This window comes from Heterodontus francisci, chromosome X (assembly GCF_036365525.1).
Source record: "Heterodontus francisci isolate sHetFra1 chromosome X, sHetFra1.hap1, whole genome shotgun sequence".
NCBI lineage: Eukaryota > Metazoa > Chordata > Chondrichthyes > Heterodontiformes > Heterodontidae > Heterodontus > Heterodontus francisci.
This window is the reverse complement of record NC_090421.1, coordinates 14,652,989-14,679,170: the sequence shown is the minus strand read 5'-3', so window position 1 is coordinate 14,679,170 and position 26,182 is coordinate 14,652,989. Positions and strand designations below refer to the sequence as shown.

At 43.6% G+C, this 26,182-nt stretch overlaps 1 protein-coding gene across 8 annotated transcripts in view; it reads right to left on the bottom strand.

The window, feature by feature from the left end:
* Nucleotides 1–12,463, bottom strand: part of col2a1a (collagen, type II, alpha 1a) — a 105,865-nt gene extending 93,402 nt beyond the window's left edge. Inside the window, exons 1-8 of one of the 8 annotated variants that reach the window (XM_068024545.1) lie at nucleotides 12,370–12,463; nucleotides 8,848–9,054; nucleotides 6,778–6,797; nucleotides 5,875–5,907; nucleotides 5,481–5,513; nucleotides 5,321–5,374; nucleotides 4,948–5,033; nucleotides 2,320–2,326 (exon numbers count right to left, since the gene is read on the bottom strand). In XM_068024545.1, coding sequence (XP_067880646.1) covers nucleotides 2,320–2,326; nucleotides 4,948–5,033; nucleotides 5,321–5,374; nucleotides 5,481–5,513; nucleotides 5,875–5,907; nucleotides 6,778–6,797; nucleotides 8,848–9,054; nucleotides 12,370–12,463 — 534 coding nt within the window. Of the gene's footprint in view, nucleotides 1–2,319; nucleotides 2,327–4,931; nucleotides 5,034–5,320; nucleotides 5,375–5,480; nucleotides 5,514–5,874; nucleotides 5,908–6,777; nucleotides 6,798–7,295; nucleotides 7,319–8,841; nucleotides 9,055–12,363 lie in introns of all 8 variants that reach the window. The other 7 variants (XM_068024541.1, XM_068024542.1, XM_068024544.1 and 4 more) reach the window with 7 other exon arrangements.
* Between the last annotated feature and the right edge of the window lie 13,719 nt (nucleotides 12,464–26,182).

Genomic DNA, 26,182 nt, shown 5'->3' with positions numbered 1-26,182 from the left:
TCTTACTACCCTTTTACTGTTTTTATGCCTATGGAAAGCTTTTGGATTCCCTTTTATGTTAGTTGTTAGTCTTTTCTCATACTCTCTCTTTGCCTCTCGTTTCATTTTCCACTTCCCCTCTGAACTTTCTATATTCAGCCTGGCTCTCACTTATATTATCAACCTGACATCTGTCATACTCACCTTTTTTCTGCTCCATCTTAGCCTCTATCTCTTGCATCATCCAGGGAGATTTAGCTTTGTTTGTCCTACCTTGCCCCCTCATGGAAATATATTTCGACTGTACCCGAACCATTTCCTCTTTAAAGGCAGCCCAGTGTTCCACTGTAGTTTTGCCTGCCAATCTATCATTCCAATTTACCTGGGACAGATCTGTTCTCACCCCACTGAAATTGCCCCTCCTTCAATTAAGTATTTTTGCTCTAGATTGCTCCTTGTCCTTTTCCATAGCTAAGCTAAACCTTATGATACTGTGATCACTGTTACCTAAATGTCCCCCTACTGACACTTGATTCACGTGACCCACCTCATTCCCCAGAACCAGATTCAGCAATGCCTCCTTCCTCATTGTTGGGCCAGAAAAACATTATTCAAGAAAATTCTCCTGAACACACCAGAAACTCTCCCCCTCTCTGCCGATTACACTATTACTATCCCAGTCTATATTAGGATAATTAAAATCCCCCATTATAGCTACTCAATAGCTTTTGCACCCTCTGTAATTTCCCTGCAAATTTGCTTCTCATATCATTCCCACTAGTTGGTAGCCAATAGAATACACCGGCAATGTAATGGTAGCTCTATTGTTTCTTAACTCTAACCAAATAGATTCTGTCCTTGACCCCGCTCGGACATCCTATCTCTCCAGCACTGTATCCTCACTATTCTCCTCAATCAATACTGCCACCCCTCCTCCTTTCTTTCCTTCCCTATCTTTCCCGAACACCTTGTATCCAGGAATATTTAACACCCAGTCCTGCCTTTTTTTTGAGCCAGGTTTCCCTTATTGCTACAACATCATATTCCCATGTGGCTATCGGTGCCTACAGCTCACTGTCCTTATTTACCATGCTTTGTGTGTTTTACACACATGCACTGTAAACCTAATTTAGACCTTATTGAATTTCATCTTAGTCTCACCCCAACTAATACATTACTCTAGTGCTATCTGTCTCTCCCAATCTTTTGTGTGCCTTGTTTCTCCTTTCTAATGTTACATCCTGGTTCCCATCCCTCTGCCAAGTTAGTTTAAACCTTCCCCAACAGCACTAGCAAACCACCCCATGAGGGCATTAATCCTAGTTCTGTTGAGGTGCAACTCATCCGGTCTGTATCGGTCCTGCCTCCCCCAGAACCAGTCCAAATATCCCAGGAATCCAAAGCCCTCCCCCCAGCACCATCTCTCCAGCCATACATTCATCTGCTCTATCCTGCCATTTCTCTACTCACTAGTGCATGGCACTGGGAGTAATCTGGAGATTACTACCTTTGAGGTCCTGCTTGCGAGTCTCTATCCAAGATCCCTAAAATCTGCCTGCAAGACCTCATCCCTCTTTCTACCTATGTTGTTGGTACCAATATAGACTATGACCACCCTCCTCCCTCAGAGTGTTCTGCAGCTGCTCAGTGACATCCTTGAGCCTGGCACCAGGGAGAAAACATACTATCCTGGAATCACGTCAGCAGCCACAAAAATGCCTGTCTGTTCCCCTAACTACAGAATCCCCTATCACTATTGATTTCCCAATCTTCCTCCTGGCCTCCTGTACAGCTGAGCCACCCTTGGTGCCATGGACTTGACTCTGGCTGCACTCTCCAGAGGAACCATGACCCTCACCAGTACTCAACTGAATGCTGCTTGGAGTGCGAGATGTACTCAGGGGACTCCTGCACTACCTGCCTTGTCCTCCTTGACTCTCTGGAGCCACCCATTCCCTCTCTGCCTATTCACTCTTAAGCTGCAGGGTGACCACTTCCAGAATCATGCTCTCCATGTAGCTTTCAGCCTCGCAGATGCAGCACTGTGACACCAGCTGCTGCTTAAGTTCCGAAACCTGGTGTTTGAGCTCCTCTATCTGACGACACCCCCTGCACGTGTGGGAACTCCAGGACATGAAAAGTGTCCTGGAGTTCCCACATGGAACAGGATGCACATTCAGTGTTCCAACAATTAATTTATGTAACAGCCAATCATGAGATAAGATAACCTACTCTTATTATGGCTGACTGTTATCTTACTCCTGCCCTCGACACCCATCAGTTATAGAGTCAGGATTATGAGTTATTTACCGCCCCCCCCCCCCCCCACCACCCCCCAACTCCACCACTGTTGCTGATATTCTTTCTATATTATCATAATCACAGACAAGTTGGGGTATTATCCCTCACCATAAGAATCTCATAATAAAAATCAAATTCTTATTTGAGTTCTTGTGTTCTTAAATCCTTTAAATTGACCTTCAAAGGGAGTATCTCCCACTGTCCCAGATAATTTTTCCTCCCTCAAACTTATATCACCACAGAAAACAGGTTTTTTGAAGCCTTTTTGTTTGTGGATTTTTTTTTGTGCGCAAAATAGCTCATGTCTCTGCCTACATTTTACCAGTCACTGCACTTCAAGTAATTCATCGTGATGTCATGCTAGGCCCCCACCTGCCAAGAATGAGGCACATCGATTTTGTCATGAACATTGATTTTTAACTGTTGTTGGAGTGAGGAAATGACTTGTTAAACAGATCAGCCATGGCTGGAAAAAAACATTTACATACTAACAGACATCGAAGTTGAGGAAGCACATTCCAGGGCCTGCTAAGGAGGATACAATCCACAAGGGCCAGGACTGGTTAGACCAGCTGGTCACATGACTATCTGGCTGTTCCAGGGTTTTCTTTTGAACTGGCCACAGAGAGTTTGAAGGCAGAGTGTCTGTTTGCTCCTGGACTGAGAAGATCTCTCTCCTGTCTGCTCCCATCTCTTTCTCACAGGCTTCTGAATCCACTGAAGACACATGCACCCCAAGAGAGAAAAGTCTCCTACAGCGAACAAAGATTAAGAAGAATACTGGGCCCCAAAGAAAAGCAAGATCTAGCTACAGTCAAGGACTCTATAGTGAGCTCGAAGAACCATAACAACAACTCTTCAGATATTGCCTCAAACTTTTCCACTTTATTTTTCTTCTGCTCTTTTCTGTCTCTATTTGCATGTGTGTCGCGCGCATGCATGCTAGCGTGGGCACGTCATGTATCCCGAGGCTTTAACCGAATTAGAGTTTAAGTTTAATAAATTTTTACTTTTCTTCTTTCAACATAAGCAAGCCTGTTTGTGCTGGTTTCTTTGCCTTATAATTGGAAAGTGGTGAATAAGGATTCACCAAGGGGGAGCTAAAAACATATGTGTTTAAAATTAAACCCTGTTACGATAAGACCAGGTGACGGTTGAGAGGAACCCCTAGACACCTTTCTCACCTGGTCGTAACAGTATACTAAGTATTTTGAGATGTGTCTCAGAAATCTGATATAAATGGAGGTACGTCTGTCTGTCCTTCTAACGCATTTAGACTGTTAGCTTCAATGGTCAAATCTAAGCAACTCGTTCTTTGAGAGAATTTGTGCACAATGTATAACTAACTCATGTCCTTACCTCTGCTGTTTCTTTATAAGGCTGTCACAGGCTCAGCTAATTCATATATCTATCAATAACATTTCTTCGTTATTTTACCAAGAAAAGTAGTAAAGCTACTTTTGAAAAGAAAGACTTACATTACTATAACACCTTTCACTGCCACCGGACATCTCAAAGTGCTTTACAGTCAATTGACTGTAAAACTCCCACAAACAGCAATGTGATCATGACCAGCTAATCTGTTTTTAGCACACCACTCACACCTTCCACATTTGATATTGACAACAATGAATCATGCAGACTTCTACTATTGACTAGTCAGGGTTGATACTCCCTGATACTTTGTATTCATTCATCCAAGTGGAAATTCTGGGGAAATGTTTTAATTTGTTTTCTGGTGTGTTTGTTAAAAAGCACTCAGAACTAAATTGGGCAGCTTTGATATTTTTGGTTTGAGGATTAAAAATGGCATTAAAGCAAAATCCCATTGGTTGGGAAATGGCTGCCAATTTGCTTGCAGAGTTTCCATCATGACAACCTCAGTTTGAACTAAAATGGCCATCAAGTGATTAAAAATAGATTATGGGATCGGACAGCATGAACAAAGATTATGTTTCTGTCAATCTGCTTCCAATACTACATCTGCTGGATCAGATTTAGAGTTTAGAACTTGACATTGTCTCATGATGTTTTGACCGGTATGAGATTGAGCCATACAGATCAGCAGGTTCTTTGGTTCTATCCCCGGCTGTGCTAAGTTAGCCTATCTCGGCCGATATATGATAAATATGCTGCAATTGGCCTCAGTGTTGCTGGGTTAAGTAGGGGGGAAAAGTCCGCCAGGGTTCCAGCTCCAGATCATTATCCAGTGAATCCTGTTGGAACGTGTGCGTGTGTGGACTGAGGCTCAATCATGATTTGCCCAGCAAATAACCTGCTGATAGGAGGTTGTGAGATGCAGAGGTGACACCTTGTCAGGATGGGATGGACTTAATAGACCAGCTGGCCTTTGCCTTCCCTTTATTATATATATGCATGTTTGTATGTTTGTTAGTTCAGTGAGTGAGGCAGCTTAATTCTTAATGAAGGTTACACTGGACGGCGGAGATACACAAATCCACAGACTTGGCCCAGTGTCCATTTTATTAAAGTCACTGTTTTCTAATTGAAATAAACATTTTTAAAGAGTGATGGGGAAGAGAGAATGGAAACTTAAACCCAATGGGGATACGATTGAGACTTGAGAAGCAGAGGGACTGGGTTGTGCATTGAAGAGCAAGTTCAGCTCCTATAAGTTCAGTTGTACTTACTCCGCTGAAGTCAGACATGCCAGATGTTCCGGGTGGTCCGGGTGGGCCAGGATTTCCAGGAGTTCCGGGTTCTCCATCTCTACCACGGGGACCAGGCACACCCTGAAATCAGATGGAAACACTTCCAAATTAGAAAAGAAAATTCAAATCATGCATAAATCGACAGCAAACTCTTCAGAATTTACGACCAACTGCAGAGATGCTGCTCTTACATATACAAAGCATTAAAGTTCCGCTCTCAACGGCTGCAGTTCTAGAGACACATTTTTCTGGTTCCCACAGCAGTCTAGTCACTGGGACTCTGGGATACTGTAACACATCTATTTTACCAAAGTTACTACATTGCGTGGAATTAGTAAGAAAAAAAGTAATGTGCTACTATCACTCACTCCTTCACCCTTCTCTCCACGTGGTCCCCTTGTGCCCTGCTCTCCAGGTGGTCCCTAACAGAAAAGCAAAGCAGAAATGTTGAGATTCAAAGTACTCCCTAAAATGCCAACAGTCGTCACAATGTTTGGAAGAAGGAACCTTTCAACAAGAGGAACTCACCTGTGGGCCTGGAGGTCCTCTTGGTCCTACAACCTGGGATAAAGAAAAAAATAAGCAAACATAGAGATTCAATACTTGGAATCTTATTAATCCTGATGGAGGAGTATTTCAGCAGTAAATAAAACCTTAAAAAATTCAAACTTTAAAATATTCAAGTTCTACATGAATGATTAACATCAAAAGGAATATTATTCAAAGGCCAAGCACCTTTATGTACACCACTTTAGTCAGTGTACTGATCTGATAAATGCTGATGCAAATACTGAGACCAAAGCCCTGATATTCCTGTTACTTTCACCAACAACAGATGCTGAGGTGACAGGCTTGGCCCCAGAGTTCAGCAGAAAAGTTAACAGAATTTTCACTGCTATTTAAAAGTGTGAATATAACTTACATCTGTAATGTCCCCTGGTTCGCCTTTCTGTCCCTAAATTTATTTGAAAGGAGAAAAGGTCTTTAATACTTAAACTGGTGAATGGAAACAGTGTGAAACATCTTAGATCTTATTTCCTTGTGTGTAAGAAACACTACTCGTGTGTGTATTTAAGTGCACTGTGTAAATATTTATATATTGGTGCAATTGTTTATTTTAATATATTTCCAGAAGCTATTAACTGTACATATTGATATGACAATGACAAATATTTCAGAGTCAGGGTGACAGGACACTTGTTTCTTTCTGCAGAGCGGGTATTGAATCTTCCTTTTAAAAAATACAGATGATGACACTCATGCAATGTTTGTGACTGTACCCAGGTTATGATCAGTGATTGGTACTCAGGGCAGAGGCAGCAATTATACTCAAGGTAGTGTCAGTAGCTGTACCCAAAATAGCGTCCATGACTATTCTGTGCAGTGTCTGACTACTCGGAGCAATAGTAGTTATTGGACTCAAGATAGTGTGATTGTAGTCAACAAAGCGGGATCAGCGACTGTCGTCGGGGAGGGATGAGTGACTGTTGACAGGGCGGGGTCAGCGACTTAGGGCGGGGTCAGCGACTTGGGGCGGGGTGAGTGACTGTCGTCGGGGCGGGGTCAGTGACTGTCGTCAGGGCAGGGGGAATGACTATAGTCAGAGAAAGGTCAGTGACTTCCCTCAAGGCAGGAAAAGCGACTGTACTCAGGTCAGGGTTAGGGATTGTCCTTGGCCATTTTTAGGGATTGTACTCAACCATATCTCAGGTAAGAGTTGTATTGTGCCAGAACTAAAACTTTATTATTACTTCAAAAAATGTTTGAAAATAACAATACTGAAAGAATGTAATTTTAACGTGGTGAATCCTAGGGTTGTCTATACTTCTGCTCCAGGTGCATTGACTGTAGATAATGTTACAGTCTTGTCTTTTGCACTATGATATGCCTCATGCTTGGTCAGTCACCTAACATTTCACTTATTCTCATTAAAATAATTTTCCTTCCAGGTGTGTACAATGAAATCTGCTCCTCACCCTTTTGAGCGAATTGCAAATCCTATGGTAAATGTACATTGGGTCCTGATCACCAGTAATGAAAACTAATCTGCATAAATCCAGGTAATAATGAATTGCACATAGGACAAGATGTGGAAATCAATTCACCTCTGAAGATTGGAGTGGATAATAGGGACTCACTTCATAAAATCATGTGCACTCAGTTGTCCCCTTTACACATTCCACAGCACCTGACCCGGATAAAGGGACTATTGTTCTCTATGCTGAGGCTGGGCTGTTACCATTAACGGGCTTCTACTGTCTTTAACTCTACACAACACTCCCACTTGGGCATTTAATGTTTAGGTCAATCTAAGCATGCAAGTCATTGATAGTGAGATCTTACCTTAGGTCCTCTCTGCCCTGTGTGTGATAGGAAGGAAAAAAACATGATGTTTATAATGTGTCTTTCATGAGATCTATATCCACATTTACATGGTACACCATTCCCAGACTAACAGGGGCTGCCCTAGCTGGGGTGGAGCTACTTGATAAAAACGCAGCCTTGGTTTTCCACACTGGTGTGGGGCAATGCCAAGCACACAGAGCCTGGCATGTGCCTGCATTTGACTGGCACTAAACTATGGCTGCAATGCTTGCCCATCCAGATATAAATACCTAACATCTGTAATCATCAGGGAATTGCCTGTCAAGTGCCCCATAATTCAGTGCAATAAAACCAGCAAGCACATATCAGAACTAAAAAAAAGGCTAGCGAAATGGCCTGTTAAAAAGCAAATGATCAAATAATGATTAATCCTCCAGCAGAGTTTCTTTTTTTAAAAAAAAAGAAAAACAGCTTCTTAAAATCAGCATATATTTTGCCAAAATTGCTCAGTTGGTATTAAGGCTTGGCTAGATAATAAGCATAATTGAATATATCTATAACTTTAAACATTTGCAGCAAATACTTCTTCCAAAAAAGGCACAATCTGATTTCAAAAGATCCCATACTCCTCTTTTGCCTCGTTTATTTACTGGCACAAGCAGCAAGAAATATTCAAAGATTTGTATCTGTCTTCAACTTACTTTATCCAAGAGACCAACAGTATGCCAATCACCTGTGGCAGTACTGACAGCAATAAATTCAGTGACTCCAAAGCTTTCCGATTTGCACACATTTGTACAAAAGGAGGAAGGAAAATCCCTAAATGGTCCAGACACCCAATTAGGAGAAATGTATGGAAATGTTTGTACGGAGCTTGACAAATAATTTACAAGTGACAGTGGGGTGCTAGTGTATTCACAGCCCAATGTATTCCCACCAGAATTGGGGAAGCTCACCAGATTTTTGATGTTAACAATCCCAGGATTGCATTCAATTCACATGTCACGTGGAACAAGGACAGTGAGGGTATGCACAATGCTTCTGCTAAGGTCAGATGCTTTATAATTGACATTTTAGGAGGTGGAAGCATGTCAGATGTAAAGTGGAACTATGAAGACACTTCCTTTTTAGTTTGAAATTGACCCAACTTGGTAAACGTGCTGAAATCAACTTTCGGAAAGTGTGTGGGAGACACTTGACTGGAATGTGGCCCTCTTTGCAATTTGCCTTTTATTTCTCAATTGGGTGCTTAAATCTGGGACACACAGTGGGGACAATCGCGAGTGAATTGCAAGCACATCGGTTGCCAACTCTCTTAAAATGATCAGGGCCATCTCGCAAAACCAAACTAGTCTGGATTATCTTTGAATTTACTGCAGCAATGAATAAAACGATTGCAAAAGAGAAAGTGCAAGAACAATACAGATTTCACCTTTTGTTGTTGTTTAAAAAACACAGCAGCCACCGATGGACAAACCTTCCCAGGGGAGACCTTGGTGGTTGTGTCCATGAATGGGGACTTTGTAGTAATTTATTTATATAGGAATAAAGATAAATAAATTACGATCGCTAGGAGCAGCTCGGTCGTTCAGACAGACAGGGCAGCATTCTCCAAAAGGAATCTCAGGATTAGGGCAATCTTTAAGATCTTCGCAGATTATCTCGTCGCAAAGGATAATCCCATTGTCACAGACACAGATTCTACAAGGCACGGGTTTCCACACATCTTTGTCACTATATCTTTGCCCGTCTTGCATACAGTTCACTTGCAGATCCTCTGTAAGTGAAGGGCGGGCGGAGAGGAGAGAAAGAGAGGGCAAGAAATCTGTTAGTCATAAATAGCAGACTGATACAGGGAAAAAAAAACATTTGCGAGTTTCTGTACATACCTATTATATTTAAGGATTTTAATGTAAAAAAAATCTCGTTTAAAACTTAAACTGCAATAGAAGAGTATTAAAATACTATAGCAATTTATAAATATGATTACAAAAATATCAGTTTGCATACACATTACATTAACAAAACACACACACATATAAACATAAGTATTTACTTATCAATTATCTTAATTGTACATAAACTCTTATTAAAATCCACAGTTGCATATAGGTTAAATTAGCCACATCTAACTGAAAACAGCTTCAAGAAGTTACCAAAAGCTAGAATATCTGTAAATCTACAAGCCTATCAGTTACTCCATTGTCGTAGAATATTTTTAGCACTATGTATGTGTAGGAGACAAGAGGAGCACACGCGCACAATTTCCACCAGATGGCTCCATTGTATCACTCTCACATTGTAACTCAATGCGAGGTATGTCAATAAATAAACCTCAAGGAAACCACGACTTAAAAATGGATTTTACAATTCCTTTGCTGAAACTACTTCATTTCACCCGATTCCTTAAGCCTGACTACTAGTTGCCCGGTATAAAAAATCCAGTAGATAGCTCTATGCATCCATTGTGATCAAAACTGGGGAAATGGTCAATTGGAGATGAGTATCAAATGTGGATTTATGAATATGTAAAACGTTTTAAAATGAGTACTTTTTTTTGTTTACAAACCCGTACTTTTCAATATTTAAGACATGCCACTATCAGGTGTTAATTGCAATAACAGGTATTACAGAAGCCGTCTCGCCTCTGGAATGTGCCCAGTTGCTGATCTGGGACCAGGTTCTGTCCCATGTGTGAGCCCGGTAGACCCTCAGCTCGAATGAATAGATCTCATTCTCAATTGACACACAGAGCCGCCGATTCACAGGCCACTGTCGGGACCAGGTTAAATAAATAGTAAGGGGATTGCAATCAATCCACACACACACACACTCACTCAACTCAGTCTCTCCAGGCAAACAGCAGAGACACAATAGCATCATTCAGCTCCTGCTTACATTCCAATGTGTATCTCAACTCCAGTCTAACTCCCAGAAATAAAGAACCCAAAGTTAATCATGTTCTGAACACAGTACAGCACTTCCATTTAACGTACATTCCAACTATTTCGCCATAATATTTCAAAGATCTAACAAGCAGCTTGAAACATATTGAACCGTTTCTGGAAGCCCAAGTGAGAGATTTTCACTAACTTGGGTAAAAGGATCACTGTCAGAATGTCTGGGGTCAGGAGCCTTGAACTCTCTACTATTTTAAGGGGGCTGGGCAGTTTTTTTTCAGTTGGCATGACTACTTTGAAATCTTTCTCTACTAGTTTACGAGTTGCGCTGCTCTGAAGCGTTCCTTTGTATTTTGGGACTGAGCGGAAGAGGTTTGATATGTAACTGGCGCTTTCTAACCACACTCTAATGCAAACAAACAGCTTTTCATAGAGAAACACGCCTTTCATGTTTTTCCAAATCCATCTGAACTCCAGTTTTGATAACTAATGATGTGTTTTGAGGCTCGAATTTACAAACACGTTTTTTTTTTGCTTCTTTCTTTCAACTTAGCATCATTTCTGCTCACAAACTGAAGTCTCTAATCTTACAGTCAGGGATCAGACAGACTCACCACTGGCCAGGTGTTTCAAACTTTCAGAGGTGAGGGGAGGAGCTGAGCGTCTGGAGCCTGGTGAGTGTTGACTGGTTGTAAAATGGTAGCAGAAAGAGTGACTACTTCGCTTGTAGGGCGAAGACAGACAGGAGAAAGAGAAAGAGAGAGAGAGCGTATCAAGTGACACAGAAACCTGTTCTTTCTTACTAGATCGTCCTCTACCTTTTATTGTTGCTTTCTGTTGTCACTGTTCAGACTGAGTTTCATAATAAACGTCGGATTAGCCTAAATACTGAGGCAGATGCCCGAATCAGACAACCAGATGCATCAATTAAGAGTCTTTTGAAATGTTTTAAACTGTTCAAAGTGCATAATATTAGCTGCGATTTGTAAGCAGAAGTTATGGTGGTTAAAATGTAGGAAAATAAAGTTGAGTTAGGCAACTACAAGTCTGATTGTGGTTACTATTCTCTGATTATATTAAAGTTACATAGTTCAACGGATCTCTCTCTCTCTCTCTGTCGCGGTGTCTTTCTCATTCCTTAGATTTGTATACAGTGAATAGCAGGCTGTCAGGGTGCTGGGCATGACTCTTTGATTCCTAGGCTGGGCCCCTCTGGAGGAGGCGCTTCATGCCCCCCCCCTCCTCCAGTCTGGCCACCTATCAATCTCCCTCACAATTTCTATCTCTCCTCACGCCATCCCACCTTAAAAGTTTTTTTCGTAAACCTTTCCTCCCGCTCTCCTCCAGTGCCTTTCCCGTGGTGGTGGTGGTGGGGGGGGGGTTGGCTGTCAATACTTGACACAAGGAGCCGTTCCTTAGACTCCCAAGGTTTTTTTGGAACAATTCCTCCCAAAACATCATGAAATACTCTCCCAGCTTCTCACTTCCACGCTCAATATGGTTTGAGGACTTTTGTAAAAGATCCAACTTAATTTATCCTTCGAGATAGGCTCTTAAGTTTGCAGTTCACTTCCACTGCTTTCTTCTGGGTCTTCACCTCAAGTGCCAGGAGTTGGAAGTTGGAAGATTTAAAAAAAAAAGGAATTTCGATGGGCTGGAGAAATTCTGATCTTCAATTCTGTCAGATTAAAACTGCCCACTTTCTCTGGATTACGGAATTCAAGCAAACAATTTCCCCCAGGACCTGCTCCTACTTTGAACTGGGCACTGTGCTGCTGAACCCCGGAATCCCCTCTCTTTTCCACTCACCAACACCCCCCCCCCCCCCCCACACCCCAAAAAAAAAACCCCTTCAACAGTTTCAGCAAAACAAACTTTTCAAGCAGGTTGCTTTGAATTTCACAAAACTCGCTTCAAACTTTTTAAAGTTTCAAACCGACACCACACACCAGAGATACATAATCCTCTCACATACCATCCCCCCGTTACCTTTCAACAGTCCCACACACGTTTTAAATACATCAATAAGAAAAAGGAACGATAAAATATCACCCCCCCCCCCACACACACACACACAATCTTCTGAATTTTCAACTGCAGATCCTTCCACAAAATTAATCACAAACTTTTATTTTTACACCAATGCATTTCAAATGATTTTTTTTTTGGAAGAATGAAAAATGTACACTTACGAATATCTGTGCCTTGACATTTGACAACAGCTAATAGGATGGCTTGTGTTGCTGCAAGCAACACTAATGTTCGGGAGTCCACAAACTTGAACATATCTAAATATTAGACATGCAGAATCGCTATGTGGATGAGGATTATCGCGCCGTCATATAGTCAACCTTGGAACGGGTGAAAAAAGGTATCCCCAGTACTGGGCCCAGCAGAAACTCAGCACTCTCTGCTCTGGGCCAGGTACCGCAGTTTTAAATCCGCTCTCCCCTTCGGTGACTGCGTATATCCCCACTCTTAGTCAATCTGATCCACCCCCATGCCCCCAGCCGAGCTGTAACTCGACCCAACCTCCAATCCTTTGCTTGATCTCCCCATCCACTAAAGCCCCTCCTTCCAGCCCAGCCAGAAGCCCCCAAAATACTGTTCCCTTTTTCTTTTTAAATAAAACGAACTTTCTAACAAAAAAAGTTTGTGAACGTTGCAAAACAAAAACTTAGTTAAGAAAGTTTTTTTTTCTTCTCGCAATTACGAAACCCTCTTCGAAAGTCACTTTTTCTTTAAAACTGTTCATTTTGAACTTAAGGATAAATAGTTTTGCTGCATTTTCGTGAAGTTTTAGACACACTTTTGTAGTGAACGGCCAGTGCAGGCTGGTGGCTTCAAAGGAGTATCTTAGTCTAATTCTTGTCTATTCCGGGGTCAAAAAACCCCTTCAAGTGCATCGCAAATTTATCAATTATTTCAGCGAGTGTTTCTGAACTGAAAGTTTAACGTGTGTATTCTCTTTTCGTGACCCAATTCCATGGAGTTCCCGAGAGCTTTACTCTCAGATCGGCTTTTCTCAGTCTGCAATACAGTGCCAGGTCAAACTGAAACAAGAATCGATTGCAGTAAAAAAGGAACGTTACTTTTAATGCGAAGGCAAGTTCCGCTGTGAAGTATGCAGTTAAGTGCCGCCAGGTTTTTTTTTGCTTCATTCCAAGAACCTTCCAGAATTATTTTTGCGTGTTTTTTTTTGGTCTGGATGGGAGGTATTTAAAGACATTTCTGCTTAATATTGGGTCATTTAGATTTTGCTTGTTAAAAAGCCTTGCGGATCAGTTTAAGGGACACCTCTGCTCACAAGTCATTTTCACTGTCACATGCATAAGTTGTACAGACATGATTACAGAGCCTTGTGTTCACAGTTTGAAATGATCTCAATGGATTCGATACTTCGCTCACCTGGCGCAGTTTATTGTGAGTTTCAAAGAGTGCCAGGGAGTGAAAGTGTTAAAAGTGTTCCCAGTGAAGGGACTCTGGGCTCTGACTTTGAAATGGTCCCAGAGCTTTAGGCTTCGCTCCTGTGCAGACTGACCTGCTCCACGGTGCAAGAGCCCCCTCACACTCCCTGTCAACGGTGCAATGTACAACGGGGACCAGTTCACTGACCATTTCTTCCACCGGTTCAGTGACCTACCGTGACTGAAAAATTAGGGGGAACTAGGGCACGAATCCATCAGTTGCGTTGATGGGGGCGTCCTTAACCTTAATACTTCAATCTAGAAGACATCAATGGGCTTTTTTTGCTGCCTTATTGGAATCGTATTTTATGTGTGACCCCTAATGTTTTAATTCTCCGCAGTCTTGTGTCTACTCCCCACTCTCAGTCTAACAGACCCATCTCCAATTTCTCACCGGCATGTTCACCTTTCATCTGCCACTCAAACCTTGCGCTGAAACTGTTGCCTTTTAACATCTTGTTGGTTTCTTTTTGTGACAAAAATGCACAATAAAAGAGATTTGTGAATGATTTTTTTTGGGGGGGGGGGTGGGGGGGTACCGGCCCTCTCCTCAATAAACTTCATCCTGGCGTTTTTTTTTGGAAGGGATGGGGGTTGTTGGAGGCGGGGGAGGGGGGGGGGGGAGAGAGTTTGACAGCTGTCAGTCAGAAAGAAAAAGCAATCACTTGATGGGACAGCGTCACTGGAAATTCGACCAGTTGGAGTCGGAGGCGCGCAGTGTCCTAACCTGATTGGTCCAGGTGTGAAAGTGGGTGGGTTGTTATCACGTGGTGTCGCACCACAATGGGAAAGGGACCCAGTGAGGTGGATGGGGCAGAACCTGGGCTGGAATTCCTATTGAATTCATCAGGCTGCATAAATGGTCAAGTTCACATTTTCAGAACAGAACACTGAAGAATGATTGATTGAATATACAATAAAAATTGAAAATGCTGGAGATACATAAGAGCTCCCACAAGCATTTGCAAAGAGAAAAGGCAAGGTTAACGTTTTTGGAATAACCCTTTTGTTAGAAACTAAACGTTGAAAGATAAAAAAAAAAGCCCCTTAGACAGAATGGATGAATGAGGGAGGAGATATTTCAATCACAGAAAGACTAAATTACACCCAGTACAATTCGGACCCCACATTTTAGATAAAAAATAGAACATGCTGCACATACTCAGCAGGTCAGGCAGCATCTGTGGCGAGGGAAACAGAGTTAACATTTCAGGTCTGTGACCTTTCATCAGAACTGGGGAAAGTTAGAAATGTCATAGGTTTTAAGCAAATTAAATGGGGGAGGGCACAACAAAAGGGAAGGTCTGTGATAGGGTGGAAGACAGGAGAGATTAAATAACAAAAGGGTTGGTGGTGCAAGGCCAAAGGGAGTGGTAACGGGACAAGTAAAGAAACAAAGGATGTGTCTGGAGGAGGTGTGAGCTGCAGAATGATGCACAGCTGCCGTCCGAAAGCAAAAAAGAAGAAAACAAGAGTAAAACCGAAACCTGGAAAGAAAAAGGAAACAAAATAGGGGCAGAGGTTGCGATCTGAAATTGTTGAGCTTAATGTTGAGTCCAGAAGGCTGGAAAGTGCCCAGTTGAAAGATGAAGTGCTGTTCCTCGAGCTTACCTTGAGTTTTGCTGGAAAACTGTAGCAGGCCAAGGACAGAGAGGTCAGCGTCAGAGCACAGTGGAGAATTAAAATGACAAGTGACCAGAAGCTCGGAGTCATGCTTGCGGACTGAACAGAGGTGTTCTGCAAAGTGGTCACCCAAACTGTGTATCGTCGCCATAGTATAAAACAGACTGCATTGTGAGCAGTGAATACAGTACACTAAATTGAAACACGTACAAGTTAATCAATGCTCCACCTGGAAGGAGTGTTTGGGGCCTTGGACCGTGAGCAGGGAGGAGGTAAAAGGGCAGGTGTTGCATCTCCTGCGCTTGCATGGAAAGGTGCCGTGGGAAGGGGAGGGGGTGGCTGAGGAGTGAATCAGGGTAGCGTGGAGGGAACTGTCCCTTTGGAATGCTTAATGGGGAGGGGAGGGGAGGGGACGGGATGTTGCATTTGGTGGTGGCATCATGTTAAATATAGAGGCTGGTGGGGTGGAAGGTGAGGACAAGGGGAACCTTATCATGGTTCTGGGAGGGAGGGGAACGGGTGAGAGCAGAAGTGCAGGAAATGGGACATACACAGTTGAGGCCCTGTCAACCAGGCTTGGGGGCAGAAATCCTCAGTTGAGGAAAAAGGAAGACATATCAGAAGCGCTGTTGTGGAAGGTAGCATCATCAGAGCAGATGTGACGGAGACGGAGAAACTGGGAGAATGGAATGGAGTCCTTACAGGAAGTAGGGTGTGAGGAAGTGTAGTTCGTGGACTTATAGTGAATATTGGTTGATAGCCTTCCCCAGAGATGGAGACAGAGGAGCCGAGGAAGGGAAGGGAAGTGTTGGAGATGGACCATGTAAAGGTGAGAGAAGGGTGGAAATTAGAAGCAAAGTTGATGAAGTTTTCCAGTTCGGGGCGGGAGTAGGAAACGGCACCGATACAGTCATCAATGTACTGGAAAAAGAGGTGAGGGAGGGGCCCTGAGTAGGACTGGAACAAAGAATGTTTGATATATCCCACAAAAAGGCAGGCAGAACTAGGACCCATGTGGATACCCATTGCAATACGTTTTATTTGAAGGAAGTGAGTGGAGTTGAAGGAGAAGTTGTTCAATGTGAGAACAAGTTCAGCCAGGCAGAGGAGGGTGGTGGGGGATAGGGACTGGTTGGGCATCTGTTCAAGGAAGAAGCGGAGAGCCCTCAAACCTTCCTGGTGGGGGATGGAGGTGTAGAGAGATTGGATGTCCATAGTGAAGAGGAGGCGGTTGGGGCCAGGAAACTGGAAACTTAAAGTGATGGAGGGCATCAGAAGAGTCACGGATGTAGGTGGGGACAGACTGGACAAGGGTAGCAAAAAATAGAGTTGAGATAGGGAGCAATCAGTTCAGTGGGGCAGGAACAGGCTGAAATGATAGGTCTACCAGGACAGTCCTGTTTGTGGATTTTGGGAAGGTGGTAGAAGCGGGCTGTCCGGGGTTGGGGGACTGTGAGACTGGAGGCCGTGAAGGGAAGATCTCCAGAGGAGATGAGGTCAGTGATAGACCTGGAGATGATGACTTGATATTCAATGGTGAGGTCATGGTCCGGGGGAGGTGACAGGAAGTGTCGGAGAGTTGGCATTTGGCCTCTGCAAGGTTGAGATCGGTACGCAAGACAACAACAGCACCACCCTTGTTGGTTGGTTTGATGACAATGTTAGGGTTGGAATTGAGAGAACGGAGTGCTGAAGTTCAGAGGGAGACGGGTTAGAGCGAGTGAGGGGAGCAGAGAAATTGAGACGGCTAATGTCATGCTGGCAGTTCTCAATGAAAAGATCAAGAGAGGTAAGAGGCCAGAGGGAGGGGTTCCCGGGGTGGAGGGAGAATACTGGAGATGGGTAAAGGGGTTCGCTGAGCAGGGGGTTGACTCCTGGCCAAAGAAGTGGGCGTGGAGGCGAAGGACACGGAAGAAGAGAGCTCAGCGTCATGCCCATCTAGAAATTCATTGAGGTGGGGGCCTAAGGGATGAAGCTGAGGCCTTTGCTGAAAACAGATCGTTCAGGGTCAGAGAGGAGAAGGTCAGAGGGTATCGTGAATACATGGCAAGGGGTGAGATTAGGAGAAGGAACGGGGTCAGATGGAAGTGAAGCGGAAGAAGTGTCTGGAGGGGTGTTAGTACACATGAGTTGCTGAAGCTTACGATCCTTCACACCTGAATCATAGAATCATAGAAAGTTTAAGGCGCAGAAAGAGGCCACTTGGCCCATCATGTCTGTGCCGGCCGAAAAATGTTCCACCCAGTCTAATCCCACCTTCCAGCATTTGGTCTGTAGTCCTGCAGATTACGGCACTTGAGGTGCATATCCAGACTCCTTCTGAATGAGTTGAGGGTTTCTTCCTCAACTACCTTTTCAGGCAGTGAGTTCAGACCCCACCACCCTCTGGGTGAAAGGATTTTTCCTCATCTCCCCTCTAATATTTCTGCCAATCACTTTAAATCTACGCCCACTAGTCACTGACCTCTCTGCTAAGGTGAATAGACCCTTCACATTGACTCTATCCAGGCCCCTCAAGATTTTGTACATTTCAATCAGATCTCCCCTCAGCCTTCTTTGTTCCGAGGAGAACAACCCCAGCCTATCCAATCTTTCCTCATAGCTGCATTTTTCCAGTCCCGGCAACATCCTCGTAAATCTCCTCTGTACCCTCTCTAGTGCAATTACATCCTTTCTGTAATGAGGTGACCAGAACCGCACACAGTACTCATGTTGTGGCCTAATCAATAAGTCATACAGTTCCAGCATAACCTCCCTGCTCTTATATTCTATACCTCAGCTAATAAAGGAAAGGATTCCATATGCCTTCTTAACCACCTTATTGACCTGTCCTGCTACCTTCAGGGATCTGTGGACATTCACTCCAAGGTCCCTCACTTCCTCTACACTTCTCAGTACTTTCCTATTAATCGTGTATTCCTTTGCCTTGTTTGACCTCCCCAAATGCATCACCTTGCACTTCTCCAGGTTGAATTCCATTTGCCACTTTTCTGCCCATCTGACCAAATTATCAAGATCTTTCTGCAGCCTACAGCTATCCTCCTCGCTATCTACCACATGGCCAATCTTTGTGCCATCTGCAAACTTCTTGATCATGCCCCCTTCATTTATGTCCAACTCGTTAATAAATACCACAAAAAGCAGGGGACCCAGTACTGAGCCCTGCGGAACACCACTGGAAACAGCCCTCCAGTCACAAAAACAGCCGTCAACAATTACCCTTTGTTTCCTGCCACTGAGCCAATTTTGTATCCACCTTGCTGCATTTCCCTGGATTCCATGGGATTTTATTGTTTTAACCAGTCTGCCATGTGGGAGCTTGTTAAAAGCCTTGCTAAAATCCATGTCGACCACATCAACTGCACTACCCTCATCTATCTTCCTTGTTACTTCTTCAAAAAATTCTATCAAGTTGGTCAAACAAGACCTTCCCTTAACAAATCCATGCTGACTATCCTTGATTAACCTATGCCTTTCTAAGTGACAGTTTATCCTGTCTGTCAGAATAGATTCCAATAATTTGCCCACTACTGAAAGGAAGATAAAAAGTTTTTTGTTTGAGCTTTGAGAGTGAGTTGGTGCTGCTGAAGAGAGAGGTTGAGAGTGTGCATATGGCAGTGCACGGTGGATCTCGGGATGCAGTGAGAACAGCAGTTCAAGGAATTCTGAATGTCTAAGAGATATTTGTAATGATGGGTGGATCTGAAACATGAAGGGTGGATTTCAGTTGGAATCCACGCGAAATAAGTTGGAGCTGGAGGAAGGAGATGTGGCTGTGAAATAGAGTTTTGGTCAATCCCGGATCAAATACGAGGAGCGATATAGAAAGCAATGCAGGTGAACAAGGTAAAAGAGACAAACAGAAAAATGGTCGGCGAGAAGAGCAGAACATTTTCAAGGTGGGCATTCCTGGAAGAGAAGTGGCAGTGAATTAAACACTAATACAAAAGCAAAATACTATGGATGCTGGTAATCTGAAATAAAAACAGAAAGTGCTGGCAATACTCAGCACGTCTAGAAGCATCTGTGGAGAGAATAACAGAGTTAACCTTTCAGATCAATGACCTTTCATCAGAACTGGGGAAAGTTAGAAATGTAATAGGTTTTAAGCAAGTGAAAGAGCTGGGGGTGGATAAAGAACAAAAGGGAAGGTCTGTGATAGGGTGGAAGGCAAGAGAGATTAAATAACCAAACGGTTGGTGGTGCAGGGCCAAAGGGAGTGGTAATGGGACAAGTAAAGAGACAAAAGATGTGTCTTGAGGAGGTGTGAATGACAGAATGATGAACAGCTGCCGTCCAAAAGCAAAAATAAGAGAAAAACAAGAATGAGACTGAAACGTGCAAAGAAAACGGAAACAAAATGGGGGCAGAGATTATGGTCTGAAATTGTTGAATTCAATGTTGAGTCCAGAAGGCTGTAAAGTGCCTAAGTGAAAGATGAGCTTCTGTTCCTCGAGCATCTGTTCCTCGAGCTTCTGTTGAGCTTCAATGGAACGCTACAGGAAGCCGAGGACAGAGAGGTCAGTGTGAGAGCAAGATGGAGAAGTAAACACGTTAGATTCTCCAATCAACCCACAAACTGATTTTGTAAAGAGATTTTGTGTCTATTATAATCCCAGTTTGTTTTAATCAACCCATTGCAATGTAAGCATGCAAAAACATGAATATACTGTCACTACACATAACTCCTCCACTTTTCTGGTCATGTTAGACTACAGTAAGTTCATGGATGTCTGACTGTCGGATCATGTCCAAGCTTTTTGATTGGTTCAGAGCTTCTGTTGCAAAAAAGGAAATAAAAGGTTAATACAAAACAGAAAAAGGAGGCTTATGCCAAATGTCAGGAGCCAGATTCAGTTAATAACCAGGAAGGTTTTGGAAGGTACAAGAGAGAATTGAAACAGTTAATAGGGGAGGCAAAGAGAGGTTACAAAAAAAGATTAACAGTCAACATTAAATTGAACCCGAAAACATTTTATAAATAGATGAAGTGTAAGCGGTTAGCTAGAGAAACAGTTGGGCCTATTAAGGATCCAAAGTGAAATCTTCATTTTGAGGCAGAGGCCTTGCAAAAGTATTAAATGAATACTTTGCACTGTCTTCACAAAGGAAGTGGATGATATGAAGGTCACACGAAAAGAGGAGAGCGAAGTAATGGACAGGAAAGTGGAGAAGATGTACTAAAAAGATTAGCATTACTGAAAGTTGGTAAGTCACCTGGTCTGGATGGAATGCATCCTTGGTTGCTGAAAGAAGCAAAGATAGAAATAGCAGAAGCATTGGTCACAATCTTTCAATCCTCATTGGATACAGGAGTAGTGCTGGAGGACTGAAGGGTTGCTAATGTTATACTGCTATTCAAGAAACGAGAGGGATAAACCAGGAAAATACAGGCCAGTCTGCCTAACAACAGTGGTGGGGAGGTTATTGGAAATCATTACCAGGGACAAAATAAACTTTCATTTGGAAAGGCATGGGTTAAGTCAAGGAGAGTCCACATGGACTTGTTAAAGGAAAATCAAGTCTGACTAACTTGATTGAATTCTTTGTTGAGGTAACAGAAGGTTGATCAAGGTAGTGCAGTAGAAGTTGCATATCTGGACTTTTGGAAGGCATTTGACAGAAGGCTAATTAAGATGATGAAAGCCCATGGAATTAAGGGGAATGTAGTGGTATGGATATGAAATTGGCTCAGTGACAGGAAGCAAAGAGTAAGGGTGGATGGATGTTTTTCAGGCTGGGAGCTGGTTTGCAGTGGTGTTTCAAAAGGGTCACTTTTGGGTGCATTACTCTTTTCAATTTCAATAAACAAACTAGATTTGGATGTAGGGAGCTGTATTATAAAGTTTGCAGAGCATACAAAACTTGTCAAAGTAGATGAGGATGTGTATAGGCTTCAGGATGACAGGCAAGATGGTGAAATGAGCAGAAACATGGCAGATGGAGTTCAATGTGGTAAAGTGTGAAATGCTGCACTTTGGGAGGAGTAATCTGGAAAGACAGGAAACTATAAATCATACAATTTTGAAAAGTGTCAATGAACAGAGAGACCTTGGTGTCCAGAGACACACATCCTTAAAAGTGGAAGGGCAAATTGATAAGGTGGTTAAAAAGCATGTGGGTGACCTGGGTTCATAAATAGAGGAATAAAATATAAAAGCAGAGAGATTGTGCTGGAACTTTATAAATCACTGGTTAGACCTCCGCGGGAGAATTGTGGATAATTCTGGGCACCACACTTCAGGAAAGATGTAAAGGTCTTAGAAAGGGTACAGAGGAGGTTTAACCAGGATGTTATCAGGGATGAGGAACTTCAGTTATGAGGAGAGGTAGGACTGTTCTCCTTGGAACAGAGAAGGTGAAGAGGTGACTGAATAGAGTTTTTCAATATGATGAGAGGTTTTGATCGAGTAAATAGAGAAAGGCTGTTCCCTCTGGAGAGTGGGTCATTAACCAGAGGTTATAGGTTCAAAACAATTGGGTAAAGATCTAGAGGGGAGATGAGGAGAAATGATTTCACTCAGAGAGTTGTCAGGATCTGGAACTCTCAACCTGAAAAGATGGTGGAAGCTGATTCCATAAATAATTTTAAAAGGGAGTTGGACAGGTACTGGAGGATGAGGAACTTAGAGTTACAGACAAAAAGAGGGGACGTGGGACTAAACACAACTGCTCTTTCAAACAGCCAGCATGGACACGATGGGCTGAATGGTCTCTTATGCTCTATGTTTTTATGATTCAATGGACAAAATCAATTGATTGTGTTTGTGGGGGGGGGGGGGGGGGGGAGAAAGTCAGCTGCCTTTTTAAATTGTTTCTACTGTGAAAAAACACTGAATTAATCAACCAGACAGTGGGAGTCGGTGCCACTTGATATCACTGTTGATGACACCTTCTATTCCATTAGAGCCTTCCACTGACTGAGAAAGGATTCAGTCAGACAATAGATCCCCTCCATGGCATGAGAAGGTACAATGAACTAGTAGATTCTTTTCATCATATGTGAGATAGTGCAAACAGACAATAGATCTCCTCCACATGAGTGAGCAGAGAATCAGATATTAGATCCCTTCCGTGGAATGAAAGAGGGAGAGAGCCTGTGGTCAGGCAGTGGATTCTCTGCAGGTCGTGAAAGAAGCAGATCCTGTACATGAAATGTGAGAGGATCGAGTCAGGAAGTAGATTCCCTCCAAGAAATGTGACAGGGTGAGGTCAGGAAATAGATTCTTTCACAAATATTCGTAGGTGCAATCAGGAGGTAGATTCTCTTCCAGAAATCTAAGTTGTGAGGGGAAGTGAAGAGGAAAATAAGACTGACAAAGAGAGATAATGAGAATAGAATGGCAGTCAACATAAAAGGGAACTAAAAAATCTTCTACCGGCATGTAAATAGCAAGCGGACAGTAAGAGGTGGGGCCAAAGAGGGTGATATATCCTTAGAGGCACAGGGCAAGGCTTGAATACTTAATGAGTATTTTGTATCAGTGTTTACTAAGGAAGAGGAGGCTAACAAAATATCAGTATAAGTGGAGATGGTCGAGGTCATGGATGGGGTGAAAATTGATAGACAGGATGTACTGGAAAGGCTGGCTATGCTTAGAGTGGATAAGTCGCCTGGTCCAGATGGCTTGCATCCCAGGTTTCTAAAGGAAGTGGGCGTGGAGATAGTAGAAGGGCTTGCCATAATCTTCCAATCTTCACTAGATATGGGGGTGGGAGGGATGTTCCAGAGGATTGGAGAGTGGCACATATGACACCCTATTCAAGAAAGGGTGGAAGGACATTCCTAGTAACTACAGGCTGGTCTGTTTAACATCAGTGGTGGGCAAGGTTTTAGAAACAATAATCAGGGAAAAAAACAACAGGCACTTGGAGAGATTTGAGTTAATTAAGGAGAGCCAGCACGGATGATTTGTAAAAGGCAGGTCATGCTTGACTAATCTAATTGAATTGTTTGATGAAGTAACAGAGAAGGTTGATGAAGGGAATGCAGTGGATGGTGTTTATATGGATTTTAAGAAAGCATTTGACAAAGTATAACATAGAAGGCTGGCTAACAAAATTGAGGCTCATGGAATAGGAGGGTCAATGTCAGCTTGGATAAAAAATTGGCTTAAGGACAGAATACAGCAAGTCAGGGTAAATGTTTTTCAGATTGGAGGATGTTAGACAGTGGAATCCTCCAAAGGTCAATGCTAGGACCACTGCCTTTTTGCTATATTATAAATGACTTGGATATTGGAATACAGAGTAGAATTTCAAAATTTGCCTATGATAGCAAACTTCGAGGTGTGACAAACAGTGAGGATGATACCAATCAACTGCAACAGGACATAGATAGGCTAGCAGAATGGGCAGACAAGTGGCAGATGAGAAGTATGAGGTGATGCGTTTTGGCAGAAGGGATAGGGAGAGGCAATGTAGACTTAATGGCACAGTTCCAAAGAGTGTACAGGGACAGAGGGACCTGGGGATTCATGTGCATAGATCTTTGAAGACAGCAGGACATATTGAGAGAATAATGAGCAAAGCATATGGGATCTTGGGTTTATGAATAGAGGTACTGAGTACAAAAGTAGGGAAGTTATGCTGAACCTTTATAAAGCTCTGGTTAGGCCACAACGAGAATACTGCACCCAGTTCCAGTCAGGAAATAGATCCACTTCCTCCAGGAGATGTGAGAGGAAGGGGTCAGGCTGTAGGGACTGACCAGGAGATGTAATGCAGTCAGGCTGTAGGGACTGACCAGGGGAGATGTAAGAGGAAGCAGTCACGCTGTAGGGACTGACCAGCAGATGTAAGAGGAAGGAGTCAGGCTGTAGGGACTGACCAGGAGATGTAATGTAGTCAGGCTGTAGGGACTGACCAGGAGATGTAATGTAGTCAGGCTGTAGGGACTGACCAGGAGATGTAATGTAGTCAGGCTGTAGGGACTGACCAGGAGATGTAAGAGGAAGCAGTCAGGCTGTAGGGACTGACCAGCAGATGTAATGTAGTCAGGCTGTAGGGACTGACCAGGAGATGTAAGAGGAAGCAGTCAGGCTGTAGGGACTGACCAGCAGATGTAATGTAGTCAGGCTGTAGGGACTGACCAGCAGATGTAATGCAGTCAGGCTGTAGGGACTGACCAGGAGATGTAATGCAGTCAGGCTGTAGGGTCTGACCAGGAGATGTAATGTAGTCAGGCTGTAGGTACTGACCAGCAGATGTAATGTAGTCAGGCTGTAGGGTCTGACCAGCAGATGTAATGTAGTCAGGCTGTAGGGACTGACCAGCAGATGTAATGTAGTCAGGCTGTAGGGACTGACCAGGAGATGTAATGTAGTCAGGCTGTAGGGACTGACCAGCAGATGTAATGTAGTCAGGCTGTAGGGACTGACCAGGAGATGTAATGTAGTCAGGCTGTAGGGACTGACCAGGAGATGTAATGTAGTCAGGCTGTAGGAACTGACCAGCAGATGTAATGTAGTCAGGCTGTAGGGACTGACCAGCAGATGTAATGTAGTCAGGCTGTAGGGACTGACCAGGAGATGTAATGTAGTCAGGCTGTAGGGACTGACCAGGAGATGTAATGTAGTCAGGCTGTAGGGACTGACCAGCAGATGTAATGTAGTCAGGCTGTAGGGACTGACCAGCAGATGTAATGTAGTCAGGCTGTAGGGACTGACCAGGAGATGTAATGTAGTCAGGCTGTAGGGACTGACCAGGAGATGTAAGAGGAAGCAGTCAGGCTGTAGGGACTGACCAGGAGATGTAATGTAGTCAGGCTGTAGGGACTGACCAGGAGATGTAATGCAGTCAGGCTGTAGGGACTGACCAGGAGATGTAAGAGGAAGCAGTCAGGCTGTAGGGACTGACCAGGAGATGTAATGTAGTCAGGCTGTAGGGACTGACCAGGAGATGTAATGCAGTCAGGCTGTAGGGACTGACCAGGAGATGTAATGTAGTCAGGCTGTAGGGACTGACCAGGAGATGTAAGAGGAAGCAGTCAGGCTGTAGGGACTGACCAGGAGATGTAATGCAGTCAGGCTGTAGGGACTGACCAGGAGATGTAAGAGGAAGCAGTCAGGCTGTAGGGACTGACCAGGAGATGTAATGTAGTCAGGCTGTAGGGACTGACCAGGAGATGTAATGTAGTCAGGCTGTAGGGACTGACCAGCAGATGTAATGTAGTCAGGCTGTAGGGACTGACCAGGAGATGTAATGTAGTCAGGCTGTAGGGACTGACCAGCAGATGTAATTTAGTCAGGCTGTAGGGACTGACCAGCAGATGTAATGCAGTCAGGCTGTAGGGACTGACCAGGAGATGTAAGAGGAAGCAGTCAGGCTGTAGGGACTGACCAGCAGATGTAATGTAGTCAGGCTGTAGGGACTGACCAGGAGATGTAATGTAGTCAGGCTGTAGGGACTGACCAGCAGATGTAATGTAGTCAGGCTGTAGGGACTGACCAGGAGATGTAATGTAGTCAGGCTGTAGGGACTGACCAGCAGATGTAATGTAGTCAGGCTGTAGGGACTGACCAGGAGATGTAATGCAGTCAGGCTGTAGGGACTGACCAGGAGATGTAAGAGGAAGCAGTCAGGCTGTAGGGACTGACCAGGAGATGTAATGTAGTCAGGCTGTAGGGACTGACCAGCAGATGTAATGTAGTCAGGCTGTAGGGACTGACCAGCAGATGTAATGCAGTCAGGCTGTAGGGACTGACCAGGAGATGTAATGTAGTCAGGCTGTAGGGACTGACCAGGAGATGTAATGCAGTCAGGCTGTAGGGACTGACCAGGAGATGTAATGTAGTCAGGCTGTAGGGACTGACCAGCAGATGTAATGTAGTCAGGCTGTAGGGACTGACCAGGAGATGTAATGCAGTCAGGCTGTAGGGACTGACCAGGAGATGTAATGTAGTCAGGCTGTAGG